The sequence below is a fragment of the Diuraphis noxia genome, unplaced genomic scaffold, assembly GCF_037042655.1.
Source record: "Diuraphis noxia isolate RWA-SAM2 unplaced genomic scaffold, SU_Dnox_SAM2 contig0003, whole genome shotgun sequence".
In the NCBI taxonomy this organism is placed as follows: domain Eukaryota; kingdom Metazoa; phylum Arthropoda; class Insecta; order Hemiptera; family Aphididae; genus Diuraphis; species Diuraphis noxia.
In genome coordinates this window covers 33056587-33084266 of record NW_028301713.1, presented here as the reverse complement: position 1 = coordinate 33084266, position 27680 = coordinate 33056587, and the positions used below count along the sequence as shown (strand labels likewise).

General features: G+C 29.3%; 1 protein-coding gene across 6 annotated transcripts in view; it reads right to left on the bottom strand.

The window, feature by feature from the left end:
* Positions 1 to 27680, bottom strand: part of LOC107165960 (eye-specific diacylglycerol kinase-like) — a 177572-nt gene that overhangs the window by 50958 nt on the left and 98934 nt on the right. For all 6 annotated transcript variants that reach the window (XR_016190688.1, XR_016190687.1, XM_089221878.1 and 3 more), the window contains exons 5-6: positions 1463 to 1660; positions 440 to 569 (exon numbers count right to left, since the gene is read on the bottom strand). Coding sequence is in view for 4 of the 6 variants with exons in the window: in XM_089221878.1 (XP_089078004.1) it covers positions 440 to 569; positions 1463 to 1660 (328 nt within the window). In the remaining 2 variants the exon portion in view is untranslated. The remainder of the gene's footprint in view (positions 1 to 439; positions 570 to 1462; positions 1661 to 27680) is intronic.

The following is a 27680-nucleotide window of genomic DNA, read 5'->3' as shown; positions in this document are numbered from 1 at the left end:
TAATTAACTAAAATTTTTTAAGATAATATACAGACATAGCTCGCAAAAGGGGGAGGGGCAGTGGACCTGGAGTATAAGAGCTCAGTTTTCTAAGGACCTGTTGAAATGAATTTTTAATTTTAGAAATTTTGTTTGAAATACTTATTTTGTATTAAATAATAATTTATTAGACAAACTAAAAAATTTAATACAGTGGCTTGATATTTGATGAATTGGGAGCTGTATATAGGCTATTTACACGATAATCCGGTATTAGAGATTAAGCTAGTAAATAAATTATTATTTCAATCACATTTAGGTGGATAAAAAAGAAAGAAAAAACGCTTAAAATCGTATCTGCAGAGCACGACGTAAGGCATTACAATGACGGTGTTTGGAATACACCATTGACGTCTGACGAGCATGGATATTTTACAAATAAAATTTTTATATTGCTTACCTAAAGAACAGGGTTCGTTCATCTTCGTGTCGTTGAAACACGCGGTCTTGTTGTGGACACTTATTTTGCACCAAGAGCACGTGAGCGCTATGATCTCCTTGGAACTGAACGACAGCACCGACTGGAATGCCTGTCGAGAACACAAAAACCAGTGAATATTAGACATGAGAAAATCATTACGGACCGTTTTAACGGATCAGTGAGGTAAAAGTGATTCAAGATTTTCAAGAAGGTAATTTTTAATTAGTGTATTGATTTAATTTTGAATGTTCAAGAAGTTACACGTTCAATATACAAGTGATACGTACCGACCTGTATCGGGCTTAGACTTTATACGAGTCTGTACGTATTTATTTTCAGTCGATACGTATCGAATTCTTCTTCTTGAAAATATTGATTATTAAACAGGTTTGATATCGTCATCGAAAATGCCAGGGCGTCAAACCAATAAAAAAAAATGTATACCAGTCACTGATTATAAACCTCTTCTATTATTAGTGGTAAGTGGTAATCAATACCGGTACTGTATTCAATAATATAAGTTAACGAGTAAACGTAAACACCTTTAAAAAAATGTAGATTACCAACAGCCGATTAAATACTGGTTTTCTAGAAAAAACTGAGTAACACTTATGTTCATAGTACCTATGGTTTAAGAATAGTTTTAAAAAACTATTAATTATTAAACTATTTTAGTGGCTACAAGATTATCATAATTTATGTACCTAGCTAAAATAGATTAAACTTAGTATAATACATAGGAAACGGTAGTCAATACTCGTTATTTAGACGTATCGGAAATCGATTCTCAACCGATTTAAACTTATTATGTTATTAAAACTTTTATGTTAACAGGACATTCATCACGGTAACCGGTAACCGATAACTGTAAATGAAAATAGGTTTAAAATAACGGAAAACGATTTTAAGTCCTTAAAATTTCGAGAAATATGATAACCGGGTGATACCAAAAACTGGTTTCAGCCCTGCTGAATAACATAATAATAATATTATTATATGCACCTTTCCGCATTGCGAGCACTTGTCCTTTTGCGTCCTTCTATGCATCCAATGGTGTTTGACCGTTTTGTGTTCTCTATACTGTCGCACACCGTCGTCCTTGAAACTCGACTTGCACTTTGCCGCTTCCGGTAAATTACCCAGACATTCCGAGTGTACGATGATGCGACAACCCGAACATTTTAGTCGGACTCCGTGTTTCTAGAGGGCAAATAATTGAAAATCGTCACATTATTGGCACGTTATAATAATAATAATTATTATTGCTGTTCGTGGTGTCACAAAAACAATGTAAACCCATATTGTAATTGAAACGCTCAGTGAAACAACCGGGGCATACATATAGTTTTCTTGTAAAATCACTTTTTCACGAAACTGAACCCATGGAAGAAACACCTTTCTATTGGTATACCAACCATACAAATTCGATTAACCTAACCTATAGAGTTACTACCTGTGTCCTGTTATATTTCATTCCAAAAATTTTTTTCTGTAGCACGATTAAAAATATACTAAAACGTATATATTTAATCGTTTCCCGTAAAGATAAATGAGATAATGAATTTTTTATGGTCGCACTGTACAATTCTGAACAATTGATATGCTCGGTCTTCCACTAAACGCTTCAATAAATTAGAGGTATGATAATGTTATACTAGAATAATAATAAAATTTTAGTTTTTATTAAATATCAAGAACCTAGTTTAAAATTTTATATTATTTAAATTATTAATTTATATAATTTTTTGATATATCGAAACAACATTTTCGTTTATAAATGGTTGGCTCCATTATAAAGTAATATTCGATAAAAACTCATTGTTTCTTCCATGTTTTTATATAAAAACGTTGTCAGTTTTATGAACAATGTTTGGTAATCTATACGATTTATTAGGTACTACAAGAAAAAAAATGACTAATAACACTTATATTATGGCTCCACGTTTCCAATAGCCGTTTAAAACTACTGATATTTATTAGTTCACAGTAGTTAAACTGCACATCTATATCATTTGATAAATCTATAAACATTACTATCAATGTTTCTAGTCACGAAATAAAACGTCCTAAGGCCGGAACCTTTAGGTGTATAATACATAGCGAGTAATTTAGTTAAGGTAAACAGTAAACACACATCATGTGAAAGAACTGTACAATTTTTTGCAAATTTTAAAAACTTGCCCCCAAGGGGAACAGGTGTTTTTGCTGTCACTCACCCCTATTTAATGCAGCTTCGCTTTCGCCGAAACCCATAATAATAATATCATAACAGTTCATACTAAAACGGTGATTATCGTTTAGTTTAACCAATTGTCTTCCTAACCAACGTACCTACTAGTTACCGAACGAACACGCGGCGACGACGCGGCAAAACCTTAGCTGGAAAATGTCGACCCAAGATCCATGACAGGATGTCGGCCATCGGATGACGACGAGAATCGACTCGCGTGGCGGCGTAGGATCTCTCGGGTGACCGAAATCCCTACGTCAGAGCACGCAGAGCCGTGTCGGCGCGCGGACGGGGTACGGAATTAATCAATATTGACGGCCGTTAAGCCGCAAACCCCACGCCGTTGGACCGCAGTGGGAAAATGCATTTACAGCCGATGCACACCCACATCCACGCACAAGCGCGCTCGCACACGCACACACAACCACCACGTAACATTATAATACTATGTTTTACGTGTACGACATGCCGCTGTATAGGTAATTTAATGAATTTAGCTCGTTACGCACATAAGACGGTATATATAGGTACACTGTATATTATATTGTTTAAGGCGCCGCCTCGGCGATCGTTAAATTATGTCTACGCATGCTAATATGACGGCGGTATGATATCATAAAAAAAATATTGCATTAAGTATGACGGAGTGAGTGATGTTGGCGGTGGTAGCTATTTCCTCGAAGTTATGTGCCACGTGGTGGCGCGTCTCATCATCGAACACGAATATTATCTCGTATCATCAAGAAAATACCAACGTCACAGCGGTGGCCTAAATAATTATAATAAAGTTGCTCTGCACGCTTTAAACATCATTCCCCTGTCACACGTGTTAAATAATAATATAATGTTTGTGCGACAAACATACGTAGGTCGTCACAGAGTCTTTGCGGAGCTTTATCACCCTTCCCCCCCCCATTGTACGAAAAACCACGCGGTGCTATTATATTATGTTATAATTATTATTATTATCACTATCCAATAGTATTATAATTTACCTATACATATAATATGTTGGCGAAAACATTGAGGTTAAGCAATATTTCAGTAAATGGCCATTCGTAAAGACTGACAATTATGATTGTGACTGGATTGCTAAGTTAAGAACAGTATTTCTTATCCATTTTAAAATATAACATCTAACTTTCATGAGGAATGATAAAATGTTCATATAAATATACAGGGTGATTCTTTTATCAAACAACACTCATTATTTCAAAAACTATTGACTTTTTTCAAATTTTTTTTTTTCAAAATTTTAGAACCATCTTGTTCTAGAACTATATATTTTTTAAATATTTTCACCTTTATATTTATCAGGTTAACCATTATCAACTTTTGATTTTCAAATGACAACCTATACTTAAAATTTCATAAATTAAAAAGGCTATTTTTCAATGAATTTTCACGTTTAAATTTTCATTTTTCGTTAATCCGTTTACAAGATATAGCCTCCCAAAGTTGGGTGGTTTTGGGTAGTGTTTGTGTGTTATAGGTGTATGTTAGGTGGTATTTACACACAGACACCATATAAGTGTTGTTTGATAAAAGAATCACCCTGTATAATCATTTCCATGAATTTCTATGAATTTACATTCGTAAATATTCTTGAACATTAAAACAATAACTAATAATAAGAAACAATTCAATATAAATGGCAAGGTGCATGTTTGCTTTTTAATTTAAATTTCAATAGACATGTTTTAAAATAAAAAAAATATATACAGTAATTTAAATTTACATTATCTAGTATGAGTGATAAATGTATTATCATACACACAGGATATAATAAAGTTTGTCTAAATTCTGCTAAAACCTTGTTAAAGTACTATTCGTCAATGACAAAATATTTTATGTACCTACTTAATTATGAATGAGTTTTTTATTTATTGCACTTAATTTAATTCATCAAAAAATAGATATTTATATGAATAAAAATTGTTTATTTAAATTATAGATGTCAATAGTTTTCTATGTTATAGTATCCACTTTATGTCGCACTCTCAACAGGAAATAAAATTATTTATTTTAAGTGCGTGTAGTAATTTATTATTAAAATTATTATTTGATGGTAACATGGTAACAAACATTCACAACAATATATCACTAAGCCACTAAGGTATTGTATTATTATTATTTTTTTTTATTATACCTGTTTATAATGTGTAAAATCATGATAATTATAAACTACATAAAATATTAATTATAATAAATAATTTATGTAAAAGAACGATAAAAAAAACATAATGTTTTTGACTTGTAAGTTGCAGTTGATCATTATTTTTATAATTTGGTGAAGTTTTAGATACCTATTATTACATAATGATCGATGTCATACAATACATATTATTATATTTATTTCTACCGATAAGCAGCTAACCAATGGCTACGAGCAAATTATATAACAAAAACTAATAAATAATAAATTTAGCTTTCGAATAATATTATAATGTCTTGTTTACGTTTAAATAAATACAAAAAAATACTTTAAATACCGATACGCTTTTGCGCAAGTGCTCCTATATAGATATAAAATAGCAATATCCGACGTTTTGTTTTGATTGAAAGAGGTCTTGAATACCTACTAGAAAGTAAGTATAACAACTTTTATGTGAATTTCAGTTACCGGTAACCTTAAACATATATTTAAAAAGTTTATCTTCTCTGACATATATTTTTTCCAAGTCATAACAATGTGAAAGCACTACGGATGGTACAAAGAATCTCAGGTATACTAGGACATTCTTCGAAATGTTATCGAATCTGAAATAACATAATTGTAGATACTCTTATGGTTGTGTTACTGCATATATAGATAGATCTAAAAACCTACCTTTTTAAATTTTTTTACTTGATATCAAGGATCAGAGGACGAAATATTGTTGGCATAACTTTTCTTTTGGCCCCCATCGTGTAATGTTACAAATAAACAGATATGTTAGGTACAACAATAAGCATCTGTTGGACGTGCTCTCACGATCTGGTAGACTTTCCTTAGCGTACGCTAATATGTATCTGCCAGAAAGGCAGCTTTGGAGAGCTACTCATCTAAAATATCTACCTATCTAACTCACTATGGAAGGGTGGGAGTTATACACTTTGAAATAGAGGGATACAAGTATCTAAAAATTAAATCAAGTAAAAAATAAATAAATCTTTAAGTAAAGTGAAAAAAATACCAAGGGAGGGAGGCCACCGCGACCCACTTGTTCTCCCTTCATTTCTTAAATCCACCACTGATTTTGTCACTGGTACGTACTATTTTATTCTAAATATTATTATTCAGATGAGGTCTGAACGTTCCCAAAAATATTATTATACCCATCGTATATTAAAACGGAGGGAGCGTTGTAGCCGTTTACCGTGACACCACAATAGATGATTTTTGTTCATTTTCATAAAATCTAAAAACTTTTGGTTCGTTTCTCTCATACGAATCGCATTATCGTGAATCCATAAGAGAGTCTGCATATCATATTAAGTTTCATTCGGTGTTGGTATATGGAAGTTATAGTATGTCTTACAATTGCCTGTGCACAATAATGTTTTACATAACTATTATAATGGCGTCAGCATAATCAGATAGGCGTAAACGATAGTTCAACCGACCAAAATCCGTCGGAAATAAAACAATGTAACTATCAAAATCTGTATGTATTAGATTAGACGTTTTGTAATAATTTTATACAGATACCTGCTGCAATTATATTATTATAATGTGTCATGATGTCAGAGACTAGAAGTAAACCGTTGTTAATGCAGCCAGATTTTTAACGAACTATAGTCATTCTGGTCACGATTTTTGGTCGGTCGGAGACATGTTTATACATTTTAAAATAAATGACAAACGCGACGTCTGCAGACACGCCAGTCGGGCCGAATACAACTTTTCCAATATAAGAGTGTCATACGCATACTTTATGTACACCTACAACATTTCAAGACGGAAGAATAACACTGAATAAGACTTTTTAGACATAAGTCGACGATTACGAAAAGGATGTCGTCCGTTATACACTATATATTACGTAATATTATATTATGAGTATACGACACGATAGGTATGAGGTGTCCAAAGATTCATATTTTGTTGGTGTGCGTTTAGGCGTTTGGCTTCTAGAAATACTAGTGCGCTGAGGTGGGTGAAAGAATTACTAAACAATAATTTTCCTCGACAAATAACAATTAGTTATATTTTGTCATAATTATTATTTTTTAAAACTATGCAGTTGACAAAATTGTAAATCGTGGAGGTGATCAACTCTTAAAATGCATACATGCCAGACTGAAACTGCAACACCTATCTATTTTACAAAATAAAAGTGAATTATTCATATAACCAGTTTCAAGTTTTATAATAAAACGTTTACAATCTTCTGAGAAATGAACAATAAAAATTATTGTTCTTATTACAAAATTATGGGTATGAAATTAAAAAATTATATAATAATAATTTAAATTTAAAAACCAACCATAGAAAACAGTTCAATAATATTGTTTATAAGTAGAAACTAATATTTAGGTTTGTTAAAGGTTGTTTACAGCTTTAAACATGATGATTATTTTTCTTAGGTAGAAATCAAAAACGTATAAATGCAAATAATTAATACGTTTTATTTATTAAATCGAAAAAAAATGAATAAATATGTTTAACTATAAATAAGAAAAAAATTAAATCGGTATATCCAAAAATAATAAAATTATATATACAATCTACTAATTACTGAAATTAAAATAGAAACCAAACAAATTCATTTTGATTTCAAATACTGCATACATTGCATAATTAGGCGTACCATTTATGATCATTACATTGTGTAGTAATGTCTTTATTTATATAATTTTTAACTGACCGTTGTGAACATAATATTTTTAGTTTCGTATGTGTGTATACTATATGGCATTTATATTAAATTGAAATAATAATTTAAAATAACAAACTATACAAGGTAATATTATAATGTTGATTAAACGTAATTTAATAATTATATATCACGGTGTAAAACATGTTTATAGTTTTAAAAAAATAAAACAACACATATAATACCGTCATCGGTTTTATTTTATGTGGTTTGCTAACATTCATTGTATCGTCTACAAAGTTTTCTTCATCAGAGGAAAGTTTATAGAACGCATTGTCACAACATTATATAATATTATTATACACTAAACGATTAGATGACTGGCAGATAATCAGTATCATAACCAGAAGGGGCGGTGCTAAGGTGGCTTCACCCCCCTTCCCATTAGCCGTGTTCTATAGTAAATATTTTAAATAAGTAATAGAAGGCAAATTACAAACCATTATAATTATGAAAATGGTTTTGAAGACAAATTTTGCGTATTATCAAATGTTATTCGTTACGGTTTATGGTTATAACTACCTAGTATGAGGTAATAGCGAAAATATGTTATTTGATTTTAAGATATCAAATTTTAATTTACATCGCTGAGCCTATTCCCCACATTGAAAAATACTGGGTACGTCACCGGCGCAGGATGATACCATATGACACACTGTCGTGTACCAGCCACGCCATATACACGCGGGTTTTTAATATTGAGATCGAATTGGACGTGATTGCAAACGAAAATAATTCGATATATCAGAGGTTTCCAAACTTTTTTCACGGTGCCTTTTTTTGGACCAAATAATAGCCACAGTTTCCTGCTGTGATCACCATAATAAATAGGACAAAAGAATACTCATTAATAACGAATTAAAAAAAAAAAAATTCGTTACATTTTAAATTCTTTATTTCGACTGTAGACCGTGTTGTCCTTAGAACGTACTCGCGGTGCACAGTTTGGGAACCGCTGAGTTATATATAGTTTCATAATATTTTCGTTGTTTTCGACTGTCACGTAACGATTTTCACGTGTCGATTAAATAAACCGTAGGAACCTACCTTAGTACCTTACCCATATATGCTGTATCTGCGTAGAAAATAAATTGCATTCGTGTATAGGTGTTTCGCATAACGCCGCTAACCATGATAATGGCAATATAATATATTGTTACCTTCATACATAACTACCCACTTGTTGTAACACGCGGAGCATTGTTCGCGGGTGATAATATTTCATAGTTATATTTGACGCGTGACGTGTACGAAGAATAAAGAATAAAACGCGTAGGCGCAATGTTGTGTTTTTCATATGATACGCTTACGGTATTTACAATGCGGTGCGTTGTAATAATATTGTTTACGATAGTAATAATGTAAGAATATGCTGTTTTTCTTTGAGAAAAATACTAATGTTTCGAAAAACTCTAGTTTATACCCCGCAACCGCGGAACAATGCGAAATCAAAAATGTTGTGAAAAAAAATTTAAATATGCTTGTTCCGTTATGCCAATAAAATATCATATAGAAAAATAATAATAATAAAATCGCCGAAAAAAAATCTTGATGTTTTGATACTTGAATTTTGTTGAAATTATAGTCCAAGACAATTTAAAAACTAACATTTTGATATATATTTTTTTATCGGTATTATAATAGCAACTCATTGATAAATTTATAACTCCTCGGCATAGATATCATCAAAATATATTTTGTAAGAACTGTTACTATGCTCAAACCAGTCTACAATGCGTCATCAATACCTAATTGGGTAATAATAATGCTATAAATATTTATATTTTAGAGGTGTTATATTAATTAAAAGTTAAAACAAGCATTTTACTACCTGAGGTTCAGTATACCATCCGTTGGTAAAACAATTATACAATTATCCAAAGTACAAAAAAAATTTTGCGGTTTTTGTATATTTTTTTACTTTCAAAATATTTATTTAAATTTTTATATTCAATCATTAAAAAAATGGAGAACATAACAGTAAGGTCGTGACAATTATAACCACAGTAATTTGTATGTATATGCATACATTTTGCATTTTAAAAACATTTCATTAATGTTAGCACAATATTCTATAAGTCATTTGCATGTGCTTTTATTTCATGGGAATGTGGAATTTTTTTTCCAGGGCGTATTTAATTTTTTTTTATGCTTTTTACCAATTACTTTGTTGGTTACTAGCAACAGAGGTTATACTTATCGTTGTGATATTATTTGAGGGGCGTAATTGACTGTTCCGGTCAATTTCACCGCAAAAAAATACAATAATATTCATATAATAAAATGATACGTACCATCGGTGTGATTCATAATAATAATGTGATCGAACACCGACTTTTATCGAAACGTTAAACATGATATATTTATATGATTTCCACTTAATATTTTCGACTTAAACCGGTCGCAAAATAAACACTATATTTTATGCAACGATTGCAATTCGATGTTGATCTGCTCGTTTGCATAGAGGTGAATTATTTAAAAAAAATTATTTTAATCACTGCAGCAGCAGTTTTAAAGAACGACCTCGATAAAAATGTACACTCGTTATAATATAAGCAAATTCATTAAAAACGAAGTTGCAGTGTTATTTAATGACTACTAAAATATTTGAATGAAGAAAAGTTGACGGAAAATTTCCGAACCGTTAAGGTCTTGTATTATTTTTTCTATCTCCCGTTTCTATGTGATACATAATAATAAAATAACAATAAAATATTAGTCACGAAACGTTACCTACGTGTAATGATTATTATTTTTATTATTGTTGTTGTTGTTGTCGTTATTGTTTCTGCTGCACGAACGCGATGTTGATGACGTGTGAGGAACCCGTGTTCGTTCATATTATTTTAAAATCAGATGAAGTGGGATGAGGCCAGGGGTGGATTGAGAAAGAGTGTTGTGGCCCCTATAGTATTGGTGATGGGGGTGCAATGTTTGGCGCCAACGAATCGTTTTGTTGAGCAGACTTAGCCGATGCGTTGCGTTTATGATTATTTTACGATTTATCTATACGAATATTACAAATCCGTTTTATTTTCTTGCAAGACACTGAGAAATGTAGGGTACGCGAGGGAATTCACGGGAATCATACGGATATTGTTTGAGCAATTCATATTTTATGCTACGTATAGCCAAAGAATGGTGTATTTCATTTAATTATTCAAGTTTATTAATAACTATTCATTAAAAAGAAAATATTTTTACTGTTTAATATATAAAAAGCAAAAATTAGAATTCAATAATTGGGATGTGACGCGTATTTTGTACCTGCACTGGTGAAATCGATAGTATATCGGTAGAATCAATGGATTCCTTTTCAATTTATTATTTGACTTTTAACTAATATACAACAAAATGAATAAACGAACACTTTTATAGTTTAATTCGACAAATATTTTACTACTGTCTATGATAATTAAATTTAAGTCGAATATAATTTATAAAAAATTATAATATCAGCGTTTATTAATTTCATTGGTTCGGATTTCAAGCAATATTAAAGACTTAAATCTCACTGTTTCATAGATAGGAATGACGAATAGGCAAGTATTACAGAAAGGTTGTATACATTTTAAAATATTACCTACGAACTTATAGAGACGATATTTTTTTTCATATCGAAATCAGGACAAAAATTTTCTGGGCACCACCCGGTCTGGACTTCCTAAACCCCTGTGCACAAGTCATTGTCTTGTAGATAGTATAACTTTTAATTAGCAAATAGAGAAAATATATACAGACTGAGGAGCTATAAGCTAGGTACCTAAATGTTATAAAAATATTTTTTTTTAACGTATACAATACAAAAAAAGAATACTATATATATACACTAATCTACAGCTATAAATCATAAACTAGAATACAATTGAATAAATTATTTATAAATTATAATTAAATCATTTTTCAGTTATATAAATATTTTGTATTTTATATTATGATAAATCAAAAAATGATTAAATTGTGAAACAACTAAGTGAATCATAAATTTAAATAGATAATTATATTTTGGACTTAAACGATTCAGCCAGTTGTAGCAGCCTGTTGCAGTGTCATTATCCATATCACAGATTGACTGAGATAGTAATATGATATAAAACAATTTATATTATCTGTTACCATATCAATAGACATAATATTAACAACACGTTATGGCAAAAATGAAAGTTATTGCATTTTTATTTATATTGATATTGTCGAGATACATAACATTGTTGTGATATAACAAAAAATGCCCATATTATTCAATTGACCAATAACGGCTAATGATGGGCACGGGTATTAGACAATTATGAATTTATAATGTTTCCGTCCCTAAATCCTATTATATCGCATTTTAAATTGCTTGCTTTCTTTCTTACCTTATTCCTTTCTTTCTTGGTCCTATATAGAATCAAAAACTACTGGACCGTTTTAAACATAAATATCAAAAGATCCCTCGAGATTCGAAAAAGGTTTGAAGCTTCGTTTTTCAATTCATATAAGTCACTAAAGAGAGGATCATACAATATTTTCTGAATTTTATACTATTATATCATTTAGGCTAATAATGTTATTCAATATAAATGTAAAAATGAGAAATAGCTATTATAATATAATGTAAGAGACAACGCGTTTGGTTGAGCTTAGAGTAATATAAAAAACTCGACCGATTCTTACAAAAAACAATGAATTGAGATTATTTCAACACAAGCAAAACTGAAACGATGGATAGATAAATTAATAGATAGTCGGATAATACCTAAGGATTATTATTTTTTGTCAGTTTCTAATGTTTCTATCTAATAATATAGTATGAAAATCCACAGTTTTTGATCGATTGGAATAAAAGCCTTATACAATAACATAAGAATAACAGCTTTTAAATATAAACATCAAAGTGTACGGCTCAGGTTTATGGAATCAAAAGATATTCGACCAAGATTTTGTTGTTTCAATAAAGGCTTAGATAACAGCTGATTTAACCACTTATTTTAAGGTAGCTCACACGCTATTAATAATAGTAAAATCATAATCCGATATTCGTTTATATTTTCTGCTTGTATTTGGTTACTATCGAGAAAAAAGTTATGTATCATGCTTTTTGCCGTAAGTGAATTGTCCGAGTTGGATTTTATTCATCCCTTGGAAATTCCTGTTGAGTACAAAATATCCATTCGATTTGTATACCTTTACTTTTGATGTTTTCATAATGTTTTTTTTAAAGCTTTAATAGGAAAAACTGATGTTTATATAGTTATTACATTATCATAATACCATGAGAGTCTTTCACAAATTAAATAATTTATATATTGACTTTGAATTCTAAATGACCATAATAATTGTATAAAATAACAATTTATTTTACGTTATAGCTATTAGATATTACTATCGTATATCTATATAGGAGCACTTGCGCAAAGGCGTATAGCCATTTCACAATTTTGTTTTTCTTCCTTGTCAAATTTTAAAGCAGTTATTTCATAATCCTCATTAAAATCCTGTTTCCTTTACTCGGAACAATAAAACTTTTTTCAACACAACAATAAAATATGTATTGCAGTTTTTACCATAGGTACATATTAACAATTATAACACTTTTGATAAATGTAATTATGTTATATTAAATTAACAGTCATTATAAAATTATCACGTGATAATAGTCTTATAATATGGTTGATAACTTTTAGTTTCCAAACAAAAACAATAATATTATCGTTAAATTACAAATGATTAACTAATGATCAGTTATAATTTTTCTTCTTGATTAAAAATGCCTTAAACTCAATTCTACCAAATATTTCACATCCACACTACCCTATAGTGCCATGCGTCTCCCCACATGAGTATTCAGTGGCGTAAAATGATATAATTTCACGTCATTATTATACGTCCTGCACGGGACCGTTCGTGTTGCGTCAAGTCGACCATGGAGGTAAATATATATACATATTGTTATTACCGTTAAATTAATTAGTTTTACGCGGTTTATTATGCTCTCGTCCGTTCGCTGGTGGCCATAAATCATTGAGTCGCGGTGCGGCCTGCAGGATGTGTGCAATAATAATAATTAATTCGTGCAAAACTTTTCGTTTTCCCGACGCAGGTACACATCAGTGTATATATATTAAACGCGATAATAATATTATGTTCGCGTATGCGTTTTGTTTTTTTTCGCCGGAACGTCAGTTTCAATAATCACCATCATGGAGGTATGAACGTGAATATTATATCTATTGGTATACAAAAATAGAACTATACAGCCATCGGGCAGGTATAAAAAAAATAACTGCAAACATATATCATATATGTATTACCTAAATGCGCAATAATAATAATATTTGTTTTCATTGATATTTTAATTTTTAACTTTTTTTTATTGGTAGGTACCTACCTACCTAAAGCTTTACAGATGTGAGTTCGCATACATGTTTGGATGGTTTAATACATATTTTATAGAATTATTGAAGTATAATTGAGAATAATCACGATAATTTAATTAACATCTTTTTTACCTTAAAAAATTGACCTGAACAAAAATAATAATTGTTTTTCTGTTACAATCTGTAGGTCAATTACACAACTTTAACATTTGTGTATTTTTCAATAGTTTTCCTCCCCATCACAAAATATTTGAGATATTTAAGAAAGGTCTGCTTGCTGAAGTTAATGCACTTATAAATTTTTAAAGTATCATTAAAAATTGTTTTATTAAATATATTTTTTCATAAAATATACCAACGAGTACATAAATAAATAGCAGGTGCACATAATCTTTTGAGTGAAATAAAACGAATGGATTTTAATCATAAGTCATATCGTTCACTGTAGCTATATCTGAATACTGCAAAAGTACAGAAAACTCCGTTTATACATTTCATACTTATGATATACAGCATAATAATGTGTAAACAACACATTTATACAATTAAAATTAAATTCTAGTTTGTTTTGAATTATTTTTGTAATAGATTATTGCTCACTCTCGATCTTAAAGCGTCCGGACCAGGTGTGAACGTGCTCTGTGATCAATCTTGGCCACACCCTTGCTATATAAACCATATTATTAGGTTTAGCTGTAAACAGTAGTCACGCAGTTTATTTGACTCTCAGTTAACTAACTCGAACAGCCTGGACTAATTTTGCACGTATACAATTCGACGACCAATGCATAGATAAATTTCATACACATTGAAGTCTCTACCTACGCTGGTTAATGGGATCAGTTTTAAATATATAGTTGGATATGTGACTAGTCAATTTTTGAATATTTTTTTTTGATTTGTCAATTTCAGGAAATAAGTACTTAAAATTTCCAAAATAAAAGTTGTTTCTATATTATGTATTTTTTATATTTTTAGAATGCTGTAAAGCTAACATATAATGCTTTTTGTATGATATTTGCAAGCCTCAGAAGGGAAAAGTGAAAACTAGGTAAGTGCATTTTTAATCAGAAAAAAATATGAAAAATTTAGTAGATTTTTTCTTCACAAATATTTATTTAAAAAAGTTGTGACCAAATATTTTTAATATATTTATTTTTTGATTTCATACACTACTAATAACACAATTTTGGCTATTTAAAAAAATAATAAATTTAATAATACATTCAATAGTAATAACAACTTATGAGGAACCTTATATTCAAACTTGTTTAGAAAAATAAAGATTTGAGAATTTTCTGAATAATTTACAATTGAATAACCTATATACGTATATATATATATATATAACTATATATCGTACATATTTCGTTTATACATTCATAATAGTGCTTAGAATTTTGTTGCTACATATTTCTTGTTTTTTTAGAGTATTCAAATTTAATTAGCCATAATATAAAGTTGATGAAGCTGAAAATACAGAGGTGGATACCCAGTACACTAAAGTGGCACATGATACAAATATTGTATGACTCACTAATCTTTTGTTTATGCCACTTTTTTAACAAATGCTCTATATTTTACAGAATATTCTATTCCACGGATATTATAAAATGCGTGAAAACTATGACGTCGAAATGTGAGACGACCCACGCATGAACTATACAATATTAAATAATATGCATAAAACATTTTAAGTAAATTTCGGGCTGGAATTCTTAAACAGCAATCCGATTGGCAACCATTATGACATTGAGGTAACTAGAATACATAATATATACATAAACTTGGTTACAATAATAATTTAAACTCAATTTCAATGCTGGAAGTCCAAAGTTTAGTGGCGTGAATAAGCGCATTATACCAATTTAAACATGTATGCGAACTCACATCTGTAAAGCTTTCCCGTCGGATTAGGTCAAGCCCAAATACGTACTAAGGGATTTAATATTAAACAGCTAAAAAGTTTTTTTTTTGCCATTAAGTGTTGTCAATCATTGGTGACAAAAATAATTGTTTTATTATACATACAAATTATACGTATGACAAAATCATAATAAGACGTAGATATTACATAAACAAGATATTTAAGACAGAATATTTCAAATTGTAAAATAATGTTATATTATACCACAATAATAGTGAATATGGTTTATGAATTGTCAAATAAATGTAATATTACGTAACAGTAAAATCTAAATAAAATTGTAATTACTGTCCCATTCAGTAAAAAACAAGTACCTACTTATTATTTAAGGTTTAGCGATTCAGGTGGAATATTATTTTGTATATTAGATATTATAAGTGATAAAATCTAATGCTGACTCCGAAAACGCACCATTTGAAGTTCAGAATATAGACTTGTATAAGTGACGGAGTGACAGATCATAAGTGGAAACCCTTTAAGTAGATATCCATGTTAAAGGTTCAACACAATATAACTCGGTTCCGTTTGCACTTTTTATTTCGATGTTCAAACTGACACACAATAATATAACGTATCAATACCTATTTCTGATATAGGTTTCTGATAGTGTCCACAAAATAAATGATAAATCAATACTTTCATAAACATTAACAAAATAGATAGTCCAGATTTCAATTACAACATTTATTTCACAATTTAAATTTTCGGTTTAAATTCATTCAAACATTGACTGCATAAAAAAGTGCCCTCCTAGGTTAGGTTAAACTACATTATTGGTGAGCTGTCAAATTATTATTGTTTATTTTCGACAGAAATATATCTTGAATGAAAAAAAAAATAACGAAACTATTGAGTAAACTATTCATCACCTGTATATTTTTTTTTCTGTTAAAACCGACAGCAAAGGAATATCTCCTGTCTATATAAGTGTTAATGTGTGTGGGTATATTTTAAATATAAAGATATACAAATCCCAAAATTTTTTTAATTTATGAAAAAAGTATCTATGAATCTTTAAAAAAAAGTCTCATGCCATGAATATCGACGTAGTACTAGCGCTTTAGAATCAATTAGTATGATGTAGTTATAGATGAATATGTACAACAATTAACGATTTTCAGTTTTTTTGCAGTAATAAAAAAAATAAAAATAATAACTATAAAAACTCAAGTAAACAAACCAGTACGAGTAGAAACACCAAATCGAAGGAGAAAAACGAAATGTCGAGGAAAAAATGGTTGAATAATAAGCGTTGTTAAAAGTTTTCTTTCTCGACAAGACCAAACTACAATTTCGAATATTTCCTCAGATATTTCTTACCTGGGGTTATGGTTTAAGAAAAAAAAATTACCACGCACACGTCACAACATTTCCGTGGTGTTATTTATTAAAAGCTGCGAGTTTCTCGCGTCGTCTGTATATTTATGTGGTATATTATGCCATAAACCATATTACATTACACGACTTACCAACGCGAACGCTACATCGTAGTGTATAATTACAACGGGTTTCGCAAGTTAAAATTGTAATTATCGATTAATTATACACAACATAATATGATACAAATATTATTTACGATGGTAGGATATCATTATACACAGAGTAGTCGATTAATAATACCTAAGTATTGTGTCTGAATCGTGATAATAACGCATATTAAACATATACTAGCTGATTTTTAAAACATGTTAATTCTATGTGTATGCTTAAATTACACATGTATTAAAATTTTAAAAACACACTCAATGACTAATTTTTTGTACCACATAAGAATGATCATGTTACAATAAAAACTTTCGTTTATTTAACCCCTCCCTTTTTATAAATACTTTTTTCTGAGAATTCTTATGAATCTTAATCAAAATTCAAACTAGTAGCTTTGCGTTTTGCAACATTGTGTTTTAATGATAATATGTATTTGGTGATGGGTGAAGTAGATAGGGTTGATTAGACGATTTGAAAAATGAGGCAATTTCTGATGATTTATCAATATAGATAATTTGTAAAAATGGACCAAGTATATAAATACTACATCTAACATATAAAACCATTATTATCCTAAATTTAAACATTTTAATGACTCAGAAACTACTGATTAGTATTTTCATTTAGATACCTCTGATTATTTTTCAGTTAAAATTGATGTTTTCGATTAAAAAATAAAATTTTGTTTCACCAAAATACACTCTCTAAGAAGTACAAAAAGATTCCAGGCCATGGGAAATATTTCTATTAAAGATATTATTAAACGGAGACATTTTGTACCATAGATATTTTTGACTAGAGATATTTTATCGGAAGAATTTCGACTGGCCACCGCAAAAAATATTTTAAAAAAAAAAATGAAAATACGTTCTACTTAAAAATTCTAAAAATCACAATTTGAATAAAATGTACTATAAAGAGGAAAATGGTGGTGAACATGCTTAAAAATCACCCTATATGTGTGAATATATAATAAATGCATATGACGTTTTTATGGTTACTCGTTGAAGTAATTTTCAGTGTCTATTATAGACTTTGTGAGTATGTGTGTTACATACTGTGGTACAGTTTTCCGAATCCGTCAACCCATTTCGAGCCAGTGACATAATATTATAATTTAGTCGATAATAAACACGTTTATATTATAGGCGGATTGACATAATTCGTCCCGCAACTTCACCACATGTCATTGTCGATTTTTAGAACATGGTCCTGGCATAATTTTAAATTCTGGTGGGGACGTAAAAAAGCATTACAACGATCTGATAAATTCTAATAATTTATAAATTTTATAAATATATATTATTTATTTAAAACGAATATAACATTTAAAGATAGTGTCATTTAATTGTTTACCCATTTAATGATTTAGAATTAGTCAATTACTATTTATTTTTACCTGTAATAATATATCTTAATTAAAATTACAATACACTATTTCGAGTTCAATTAAAAACGTTTAAAAAAAATCAGTGACCTATACCATAATGCTTCAGTCGAATTCTTACGAGATAAGATACTGAAATTATACAAATCATTCTTTATGAAAAATGTTCATTTTCAATATTTGGACACGATAAGAAGAAGAATTTTCAATATTGACCAAATTTTTCGTCCAATTCGGTTTTGATTTATTCGCAATCGACTGTCGAGTGTTAGATATTTAGTTTTATATCTAATATCGATCGAAAAACTTGTAGGTAGGGGTCACCAATGAAATCTAGTTCTTGCGGTCACTCGTTGAAGTATAAAGTGTCCACTACAATAACGTTGTAGAATAAAGTGTTTCGTAATAATCGTAACTCAACACTTCTCGTTGTACGTGTTTATATTATTATATTCATCGTTTGCGATTCATTAACCGTGCATGTGTGAAACTTACCGCGTTACGGTTCTGAGAATCCATCAACCCCTTTTGAGCACTGACATAATATTATAATATCTTTGAGTGTAAACTTTTGTAACCACACGTTATATAGTTTGTAATAATGCTATTACATCTAGTATTAATTATATTATAACTATACCTAATGATAAAACAATGTGCCAGTGGTGGGGAGGGGGAATTAATAGTGTACTGTTAGATTTAATAAATTATATAAATAGACCAACGCCATCGCCAGTTAGAGTTTTTCAAATTCTCATAGAATTAACACATAAGTTTTTGTAGCCCTCGGCGTTCTTCGAAAATCGTATTGGTATTTCCGGAGTTCTTTGTTTCGTATTTGCTTTTGCGTTTTCACCCACTTGCGGCACAATATAATACAGTGAAACTTCCATATAACGAAGTCGAATAAGCAGCAAAAAAATTCGTTATATAGAGGAATTCGTTAAATAGAATTACGTATTTTTGTATATTGTACTGTTCAAACTTTTCAAAACTTTTCATTTATCACCAGTTATGCGCTGTGTGTGTGCATAAAACGTGGTTATTTAATTTATGTTTCGAAATGTACGGAGTTTATTCGTCTACAGTGAACTCAAAATAACAGAAGCGTAGGTTCAAGGTGAATAAATTTGACGGACATTATTGAAATAATATAAAATAACGGAGTTAAATTTACTTTTCGGAATCATAATACAAAGTTAAAAGTTGTAGCTGTATAATTAACATGCCTGCCTATAAATACTCACCAGTTATAATACAAGTGTAGTGAAAAATATAAAAAACAATTAATTATAAAATATAAATAATGAAATTAAAGTTGATAACAATTTTAAAACAAAAACACTAAAACCGTATTTGTTTTTGTTTTATTTGTATGCGTTAGTTGTTTATTTTTTAAATTTATTCTTATTCGCTGCTCGATCGTGCTTGTTTATGAGCTTCTAAACGAGTTCACCGTCCATTAATGAACTTACACATCTAAATACAATACAGTATAGACTGTAGGTGAACACTAACAATAAAACATGTTTATAATTAAAACAATAAAATTTTAATATAAATGTCAAGATTAGTCACCCCTTGCGCCATGTATCGATTTACATTTGATGAAATTTTCCATTTCAAGAATGTACATAATATTATGCACTGTGTAGATAATAATAATAATAATAATAATAATAATACGAAATATGTATATAATGTATATACATCAGAGAAATAGAACTCTAAGTCGTAGGTAATATTGTAATATCAATACTGCAGAAGTATTATGGTGCTTAAAATAAACACTCAGACTGTATTGTAAATAAGACATGTTCATAATATTATATTATTATGCAGTCCGATAAACGTAATTGAATATTTTTGAAGTGCGTTTTCGTGAGAAGTATATTTCCAACGTCATTGAAAGTGATGTGTACAAAATAATACGTACATTTTCAGGAAATGCTGAAACCGTATTATTAGTATTATATTATGACAATACTTAAAACGTTTGCGCAGTGATATAATTATCGCCAGACATAAACTTTACTTTTCAGTTTTAATATAATATTTCATCTAGTATACTATTGTTGGTATATAAAATATAGGATAACCCATAAAGTGATAAGGATAACCATACATTTTTTTTTAAAAAAAAGTTAAAGAGAAGAATTTTTTTTTGAAAAATGGTACAGTTTTCAATTGACTGTTTTGATTGTGTTTTGCTTTTAAAGATTTTCGTATAATTCGAGGTGAAACACTTAGTTTGGCGTACTAAAACAACAATAATCAATGTTTTTTTTAAATGTTGGTCTACTTATAAGTAAAAACTTTTCACACACAACTGCACCAATGTCGAGATGATTTTTAAACGTCCGTTGTAACAATTACAAGTCAAATTCATCGACCGCCATGCCAATCGGATCGATGGAGAAGAAGGTGTAGAGTGGATATGTTTTATTACCATTCTGCTGCAGTATTTTCAACGAGTGTAAGCGTTCGATTCATTATTATAATATTATATTATGTTCGTAGTTGTATAAAACAGATTAAGAAAAAAAAGTTTGTTTGTGGATTTGGAGATATTAGTTTTTTTACGACGAGCGAAAACGAAATATTGTTAGAACACTGTCGCTTTCCAGATGCCGTCTGCAGGGAATACTAATATAATGTATATATTGACCTGCATAATGTATAATATCGTCATAGGTCCGTACACTTGTCATCATAATATCATTATACAATAACAAATATTATGTTAATCTCGTGGATCGTATGGTTGTTCATTTTTTATATCTCTGCGCCTCGTACATTGTGTGATGCCATTTTCTGCATCGTAAGAGGCCGACGATAACATACCAAAATGAACTTGTCGAATTTCGTATAACGCTGCGCATCGTTTTAATTTTTAGTTGGTTTTCATTTTAATCGCAAATTGTCATGTGAAAATAACGATGAACAATATTACATTCTCAACACAAAAGAATTGAGACAGAAAAAACATTTTCTGCAAGGTTGATACAGCGCATGGAGTAGTATAGTATAAAATATAGGGTTGTAGTATAGATCAATACCTCCCCAAAATTGGTTTGGAGCACTAAACCCAAAAAAACGGGCGGTCGGTAATTGACTCACATTTTATTTACTTCCTTAGTTCAAAATATTTGCTTAGATATTTTAAAAGAGATAAAATTATAGAATATAAAATAATATTGAATTTGTTTATTTGGTTGAGGGACAAGTTTCCACGATGCAAATAATGGATATTTTTTCTTTATATTTCAGGACGTGATAAAAAAAAAAAAATGTTTTTTCAAGATAAACAGTGCTCATGATCTATACGTAGTACGATTATTGTTCTATAATTTTATATATTTCACAAACAACACAATGTTCAGCAATATAATATTATAATAAAAATATAAAATTAGGAGTTTTCTGTAATTATCGCACGTTCAGATTGCTTTTAATCGTTTTATAATTAGAATACATTTATTGAAATTGTATTTATATTGTATTTACATTATTTACATAATATATATATAATTGGTTCCAGCTTATTATTAATTCGATCACTAAACAACATGATTACTGAAAATGCGCTAATTCATTACACAATATACAATATTTTTAACAATATTAAATATCCGCCTCTCAATTATACGATATTAATTTCACTGTCAAGTTTCAATTACGTTTTTCCAAACAAATTTTTTTTTAATAAAAAAAAAAAAATAGTTTCTTTTTTAAAATGATTAAATATATTTAAAATACGAACGTCGATATTATAATACCAAATTTACCAACGACCTTTGTTTCCATCCTTCTACCCTTTTCGTTCTCTTTCATCAGTCGGTCGATGGTCTTAAGAATTTACACGGTTGACGGCACATCAATGACTCAAAAAAATATTCTTCTTTTTCGACCATTTAATGTTCACTTTAGCGATAATTTTATAGGATACCTACCATGCTAGTATACATTTTAAATTATTATTTTTATAGAACAACGGTTTTAAAATAATAATTATCATTTACTTTTGTAAATATAATTTAAAAAAAAAATTAAAAATTAAACGAGTAAAATACGTAGTACAATAATAAGGGTCGTATTATCCAAATGTTATGTTACCTACACATATCTTTAATCATTTTCATGCCATATATACAGAGGGTGCCCGGTTGTAAATTTCAGTTTGTGTATCGTGTTATAAGATCGTTGTAAGGTATGCACATAATACGAATTGTCAGAAATATTTAGCGAATAAAATATAATGATAATCATTCCGATAAAGATTTAAATTACAAATACCTTCATAACTGCCTCATCGCTCAACTTCATTCAATCCAACCATATTCCAGAAAACAATAAAAAAAATTTAATGATAGTATAATATTATAATTATTATGAGAGTTGTTTAAGCGGGATTGTGGGGATGATCACATTGGTTTTTAATATGTCCATAATATTTTATCAACCCCCAAAGTTGGAAAGTTGGAAGTCTAGTTGTGCCTATAATAATAAATATATAAATATTGAATCAATTACTAAGAAATTAAATTAAATTTAAAAACTTAAAACTCAAATTAATTATCATATACCTATCAATGTTTATTTAGATGCATAATATGCTTTATAAAGTAATAAATAAAAACAAAAATATTAGTATATTATACATAAAATCAATGTACATTTGCAATTATATTTTTCAAATGTATGGAAAAGAACATCTCTTTGAAACAGTGTGAATATTCACATGATTTTAAAATGTCTCAATTTATTCCTCTGCTTATAAATATCCCCGTTTTGGACATATACGAGTAACTGACTGACGAAAACCGTGTCTATTGTGTTTTTGTTTATTAAACATCGAACTAAACCAATAAGTTAGTTTATTTTATGTTTGTTTTTTTTTTGTATTTTAACAACTAAAAATAGTGTACAAACCGTATCCTAAAACGTTAGTAATTTTCAAGAAAACAAGCGTTTAACTCTAAATGAATCGCCCTGTATATATTAACTATATTAAAAGTTAAAATAAAATGCATAATATATCAGATACCGATACTTTTTCGATTAAAATATCCGGTGGGTTATTTTTTGTTATGTAAAACTTCATAAATGGTGTGCATCTATATTGGGCTAGTGGAATTCAATATTCATATATATCGTACGCAACATTATATATTGATAGACCGTTATACGCAACATCGTAGGACAGGATTTTCTTTAATATAAAAAAAAAAAAACTGAGATGCATTTATTTATCAACTGATCACTAATAGTTGAATTGAGTGAAAAAAAAACCATATAATACTTTGAAATTCTGCAGTTTTTCTTTGCACGTGATTTACGAGTATAAAACGAAATTTGCAACCAATAATGTTGTTATTGCGTAATCAAATTCATTCAATTCTATGTTATAAAAAAAGCGCACATGTCTAGACTACGCGTGCTCACGATATAATATAATAGTTCCTTGATGGTTTTATTTATTTATTTATTTATTGACTCGCCTTCAATGAAACGAGTGGGTTTGGTTAAGAGGAATATGCCTAAACATAAAATTTTAAGTTGGAAATTTTAAATTGAGATATAATATTTTGTTTAAAATAATTTTAAATGTATGTTTATAAATTTTTATAAATATAAAATAATATTTAATTTTAAATAATTAAAATGATACATGAACGAATAAGTCCAATGCATCAATGTCGCTATTTGTAATAATAAAATAATAATATTATAACTATATATTATTATATTTAATCATTAGTTTGCCGGCACGGTAGATAGGCAATTTCGGTACATCGGTGCGTAGGTTTGAAAATTAATATTTTGGCAATAAAACTCGTCACCAGTGTCACTACTTAATATTATAATATACGACGACAAATTTGATGATTTCAATTAGGGTGACTGATTTATAACCATACCATAGTTGTCACTGTTTTCATAATAAATCCGTCATCGAGTTATGTGCCACTTCGACGTCAAACGCGAATATTAAAACAATGATACTTATTAATTATGTTTAGTCGAACGAATAATCATCATTCGCTTTACGCAGCTCGTATTTAGTACACGGGTATGACGCAGTCATAGTTATATATGGTTGCATCGCTATAAGACCTGGCACGTTATTCCAACGGTTGACAATCTGCACGAGTATAGGAAAGGAAAATTGTTTGTGTATAGTATTTTTGAGATGCCATCAAAATACTTCAATTTAATTTTTTATACACAATCAGGCTGGGTACCCATATAACACTGTTATCAATGGATAACTTCCCAATCTTAATATTCGCCGTCATTTTATATTTTCTTCTTTTTTATTTTTTTATCAAATTTAATTATTGTAAAAACATTTGTATAGATTGTAGATGTAGAGGCTCGATGTGAGTTAGAATATATTATGTAAAACTAAAAATAAATCGGTTAAAATAAACTTCTTTCGACGTTGAATACAATAAAAATATTATAATAGTCTACATCGCTTTGGTCATTTTAGTTCTTATAATTATAATTAAATTATAAACCGACGAAGATTTGTTTGAGTAAAAGGGTTAAGGTTAAGTAAAAGTTAAATAAAAGTTAAAGGGAATCTGTGACGTTAGCTTTCGATTAATTGTAAAAGATAATATTGTTTTTGGCCTTTGCATTTTAACGAAGAAGTGTTAAGACATTGTAAAAGACCAATTACGCGTTATGTGGTATCGTAAATTGTTTTTGTCTTAAACGTGAGGTTATTTTCTGAATTTTTTTTATATTTCTCGACCATTTCATAATATATATTTCATAATTTTTATATGAAATTGACATATGACACTTCTAGAAACAATGCAAGCCGAAAATATACGTTAAAATGATGATAATTATATCATATTATATTTCCTACAGTATTATTAACGATCCTAATCATACTACGCTGTGTGTTGTTATTTTCCCGTGGTAGATTAATGGGGTGACGAGAGAAGTATGCTAACACTAGTACATCGGTAAATACAAGGTGGTTCACCAACCAAAGCTAGTTCACTATTAATTTGAGATTCTGAGTGGAATAATGAATGTTTTGATTTTAAGATGCTGAGTATTTTTTTTTCCATCTGTCGTCATCACCTCCTTTTTGATTAGGAAAAAATCTTTAACTTTTTACTTCCATACCATTATTCGTAGGAAAATAAATATAGTTGGTAGATTTTTTGTATGTGTGTTAGCGTTAGTGGTCAAATATACTCGTAATTGATGGTACCTATTTGACATTTTTAAAGTAGCCCTATATTAAAAATGTAATCCCCATTACGTAATATAGGTATTAATTATTATATTTAAAAATTAAAACACGAGACAAATTTTTCAAATGTAATGTTTTAGGTGATGATTAATTATATTCAACCTAAAGTAAAAATCAATTACTTTAAAATCAAAATACCATACAAATACTAAGTAATATAGGTGAATAGACTTTCTTCCAACAGAACTATATTTCGTACATAACGAAAATTATTATCATTGAATAAAAATTTAACACAATCAGCTAGTGAGACCGACTGGTCTCTACACTCTACATATATTATTATACAGCAGAATGGTATTAACTTACTCGCCATTTTTTTTAAATTATACTTATAAAAACTCATGGGAACCTTATATTAAATTTTCCAAAATATTTACAAGATTCACTTTAAAAAAAGTCACATCATTATTAAATTAATCCAATTATCGCTTAGCTCAGGATTTGAAACAAAGTCGAGCAGCTTGATGAATCACCACGTATCTATTAAATTTTACGTTTTTTTGATCATAGCGACAAGTCTGTGTCACGGCTGTCATCACAGTACAAAGTACGAGTTGTACATAGTGTGAAAAGCCAAACAACTAACAATTAAATTCAAATTCACCCGTAAATGGGATTTTTTAGTGCATATAATATGTATATAAAATGAACACATTGAAAATTCTTTCCGAAAAAAATAGTCCTACACAGAATACTGTTATGATGGTGTAGAAAAATAATATTAATTTTACCATGTGATGATATTTAAAATATATTATATTATACCTACTTCCTTTACCTGTTCTTGTTTAGGGCAACATTATTATTATTATTATTGAATCGGCTACACTGAACAGCGGACACACACCGACTACGAAATATTACACGTCCGCATCACTCCTCGCATTCTCGTATGGGTACGATAAAACGCAATAATTGGTTTGCGGATGATATCTGACGTAATGACACACGATGAAATTTATAATAATTTAAAAGACGGACGGTCTAATACGTATCTTATTGAATGTTTAGTGATACAAGCAATATAGTACCCAAGTATTATAGCCAGCGTTTCATTTTTCGTTCTCAATTAAATTAATCGATTACGATATTAAGTAAATATTTCTCGTTACGTTAGAATAATATTATGAATTTTACCGTTTTGCTCGCAAACAGAACATGTCGTCTAGACGTGATCCTGATTTAGGTAGGCGGGCTGAGTGGGCTAACCCAATATTCAGCCCCCTATAGTTTTGTAATTATTAAACGACAAGTACAGTAAAATTAATTTAGTTCAAATTTACACATATTATAGCTGTTTAATACGGGATTTAATTTTTTTATTTAAAATTTAATTGTCATCAAACAATTTGTGAATGGTTCTTTATAACCTGTCTAAATGGTCATAATAATAAAACATCAGACAAAGCGTGTTAAGCTCTGGTTTCTGTATAATTCATTTTTCAAATGTGATCGAATTATGGTAATTATATAGGTTTTATACGTCAGCATAGGTTCCTGTCTACAGTTGTCTACATTAATTATTGTTATACAACAATAATGTATTAATACATTATGTAAAAATATAATATTGTACATGAGTTTGGGAAAATCCCAAATAAAATTACCATGCTAAAAACGGTCGCTAGTCATTAATATATTTAAAGCCTATGTTATTGTGCATTTTCTATCACTCGATAAGTATTATT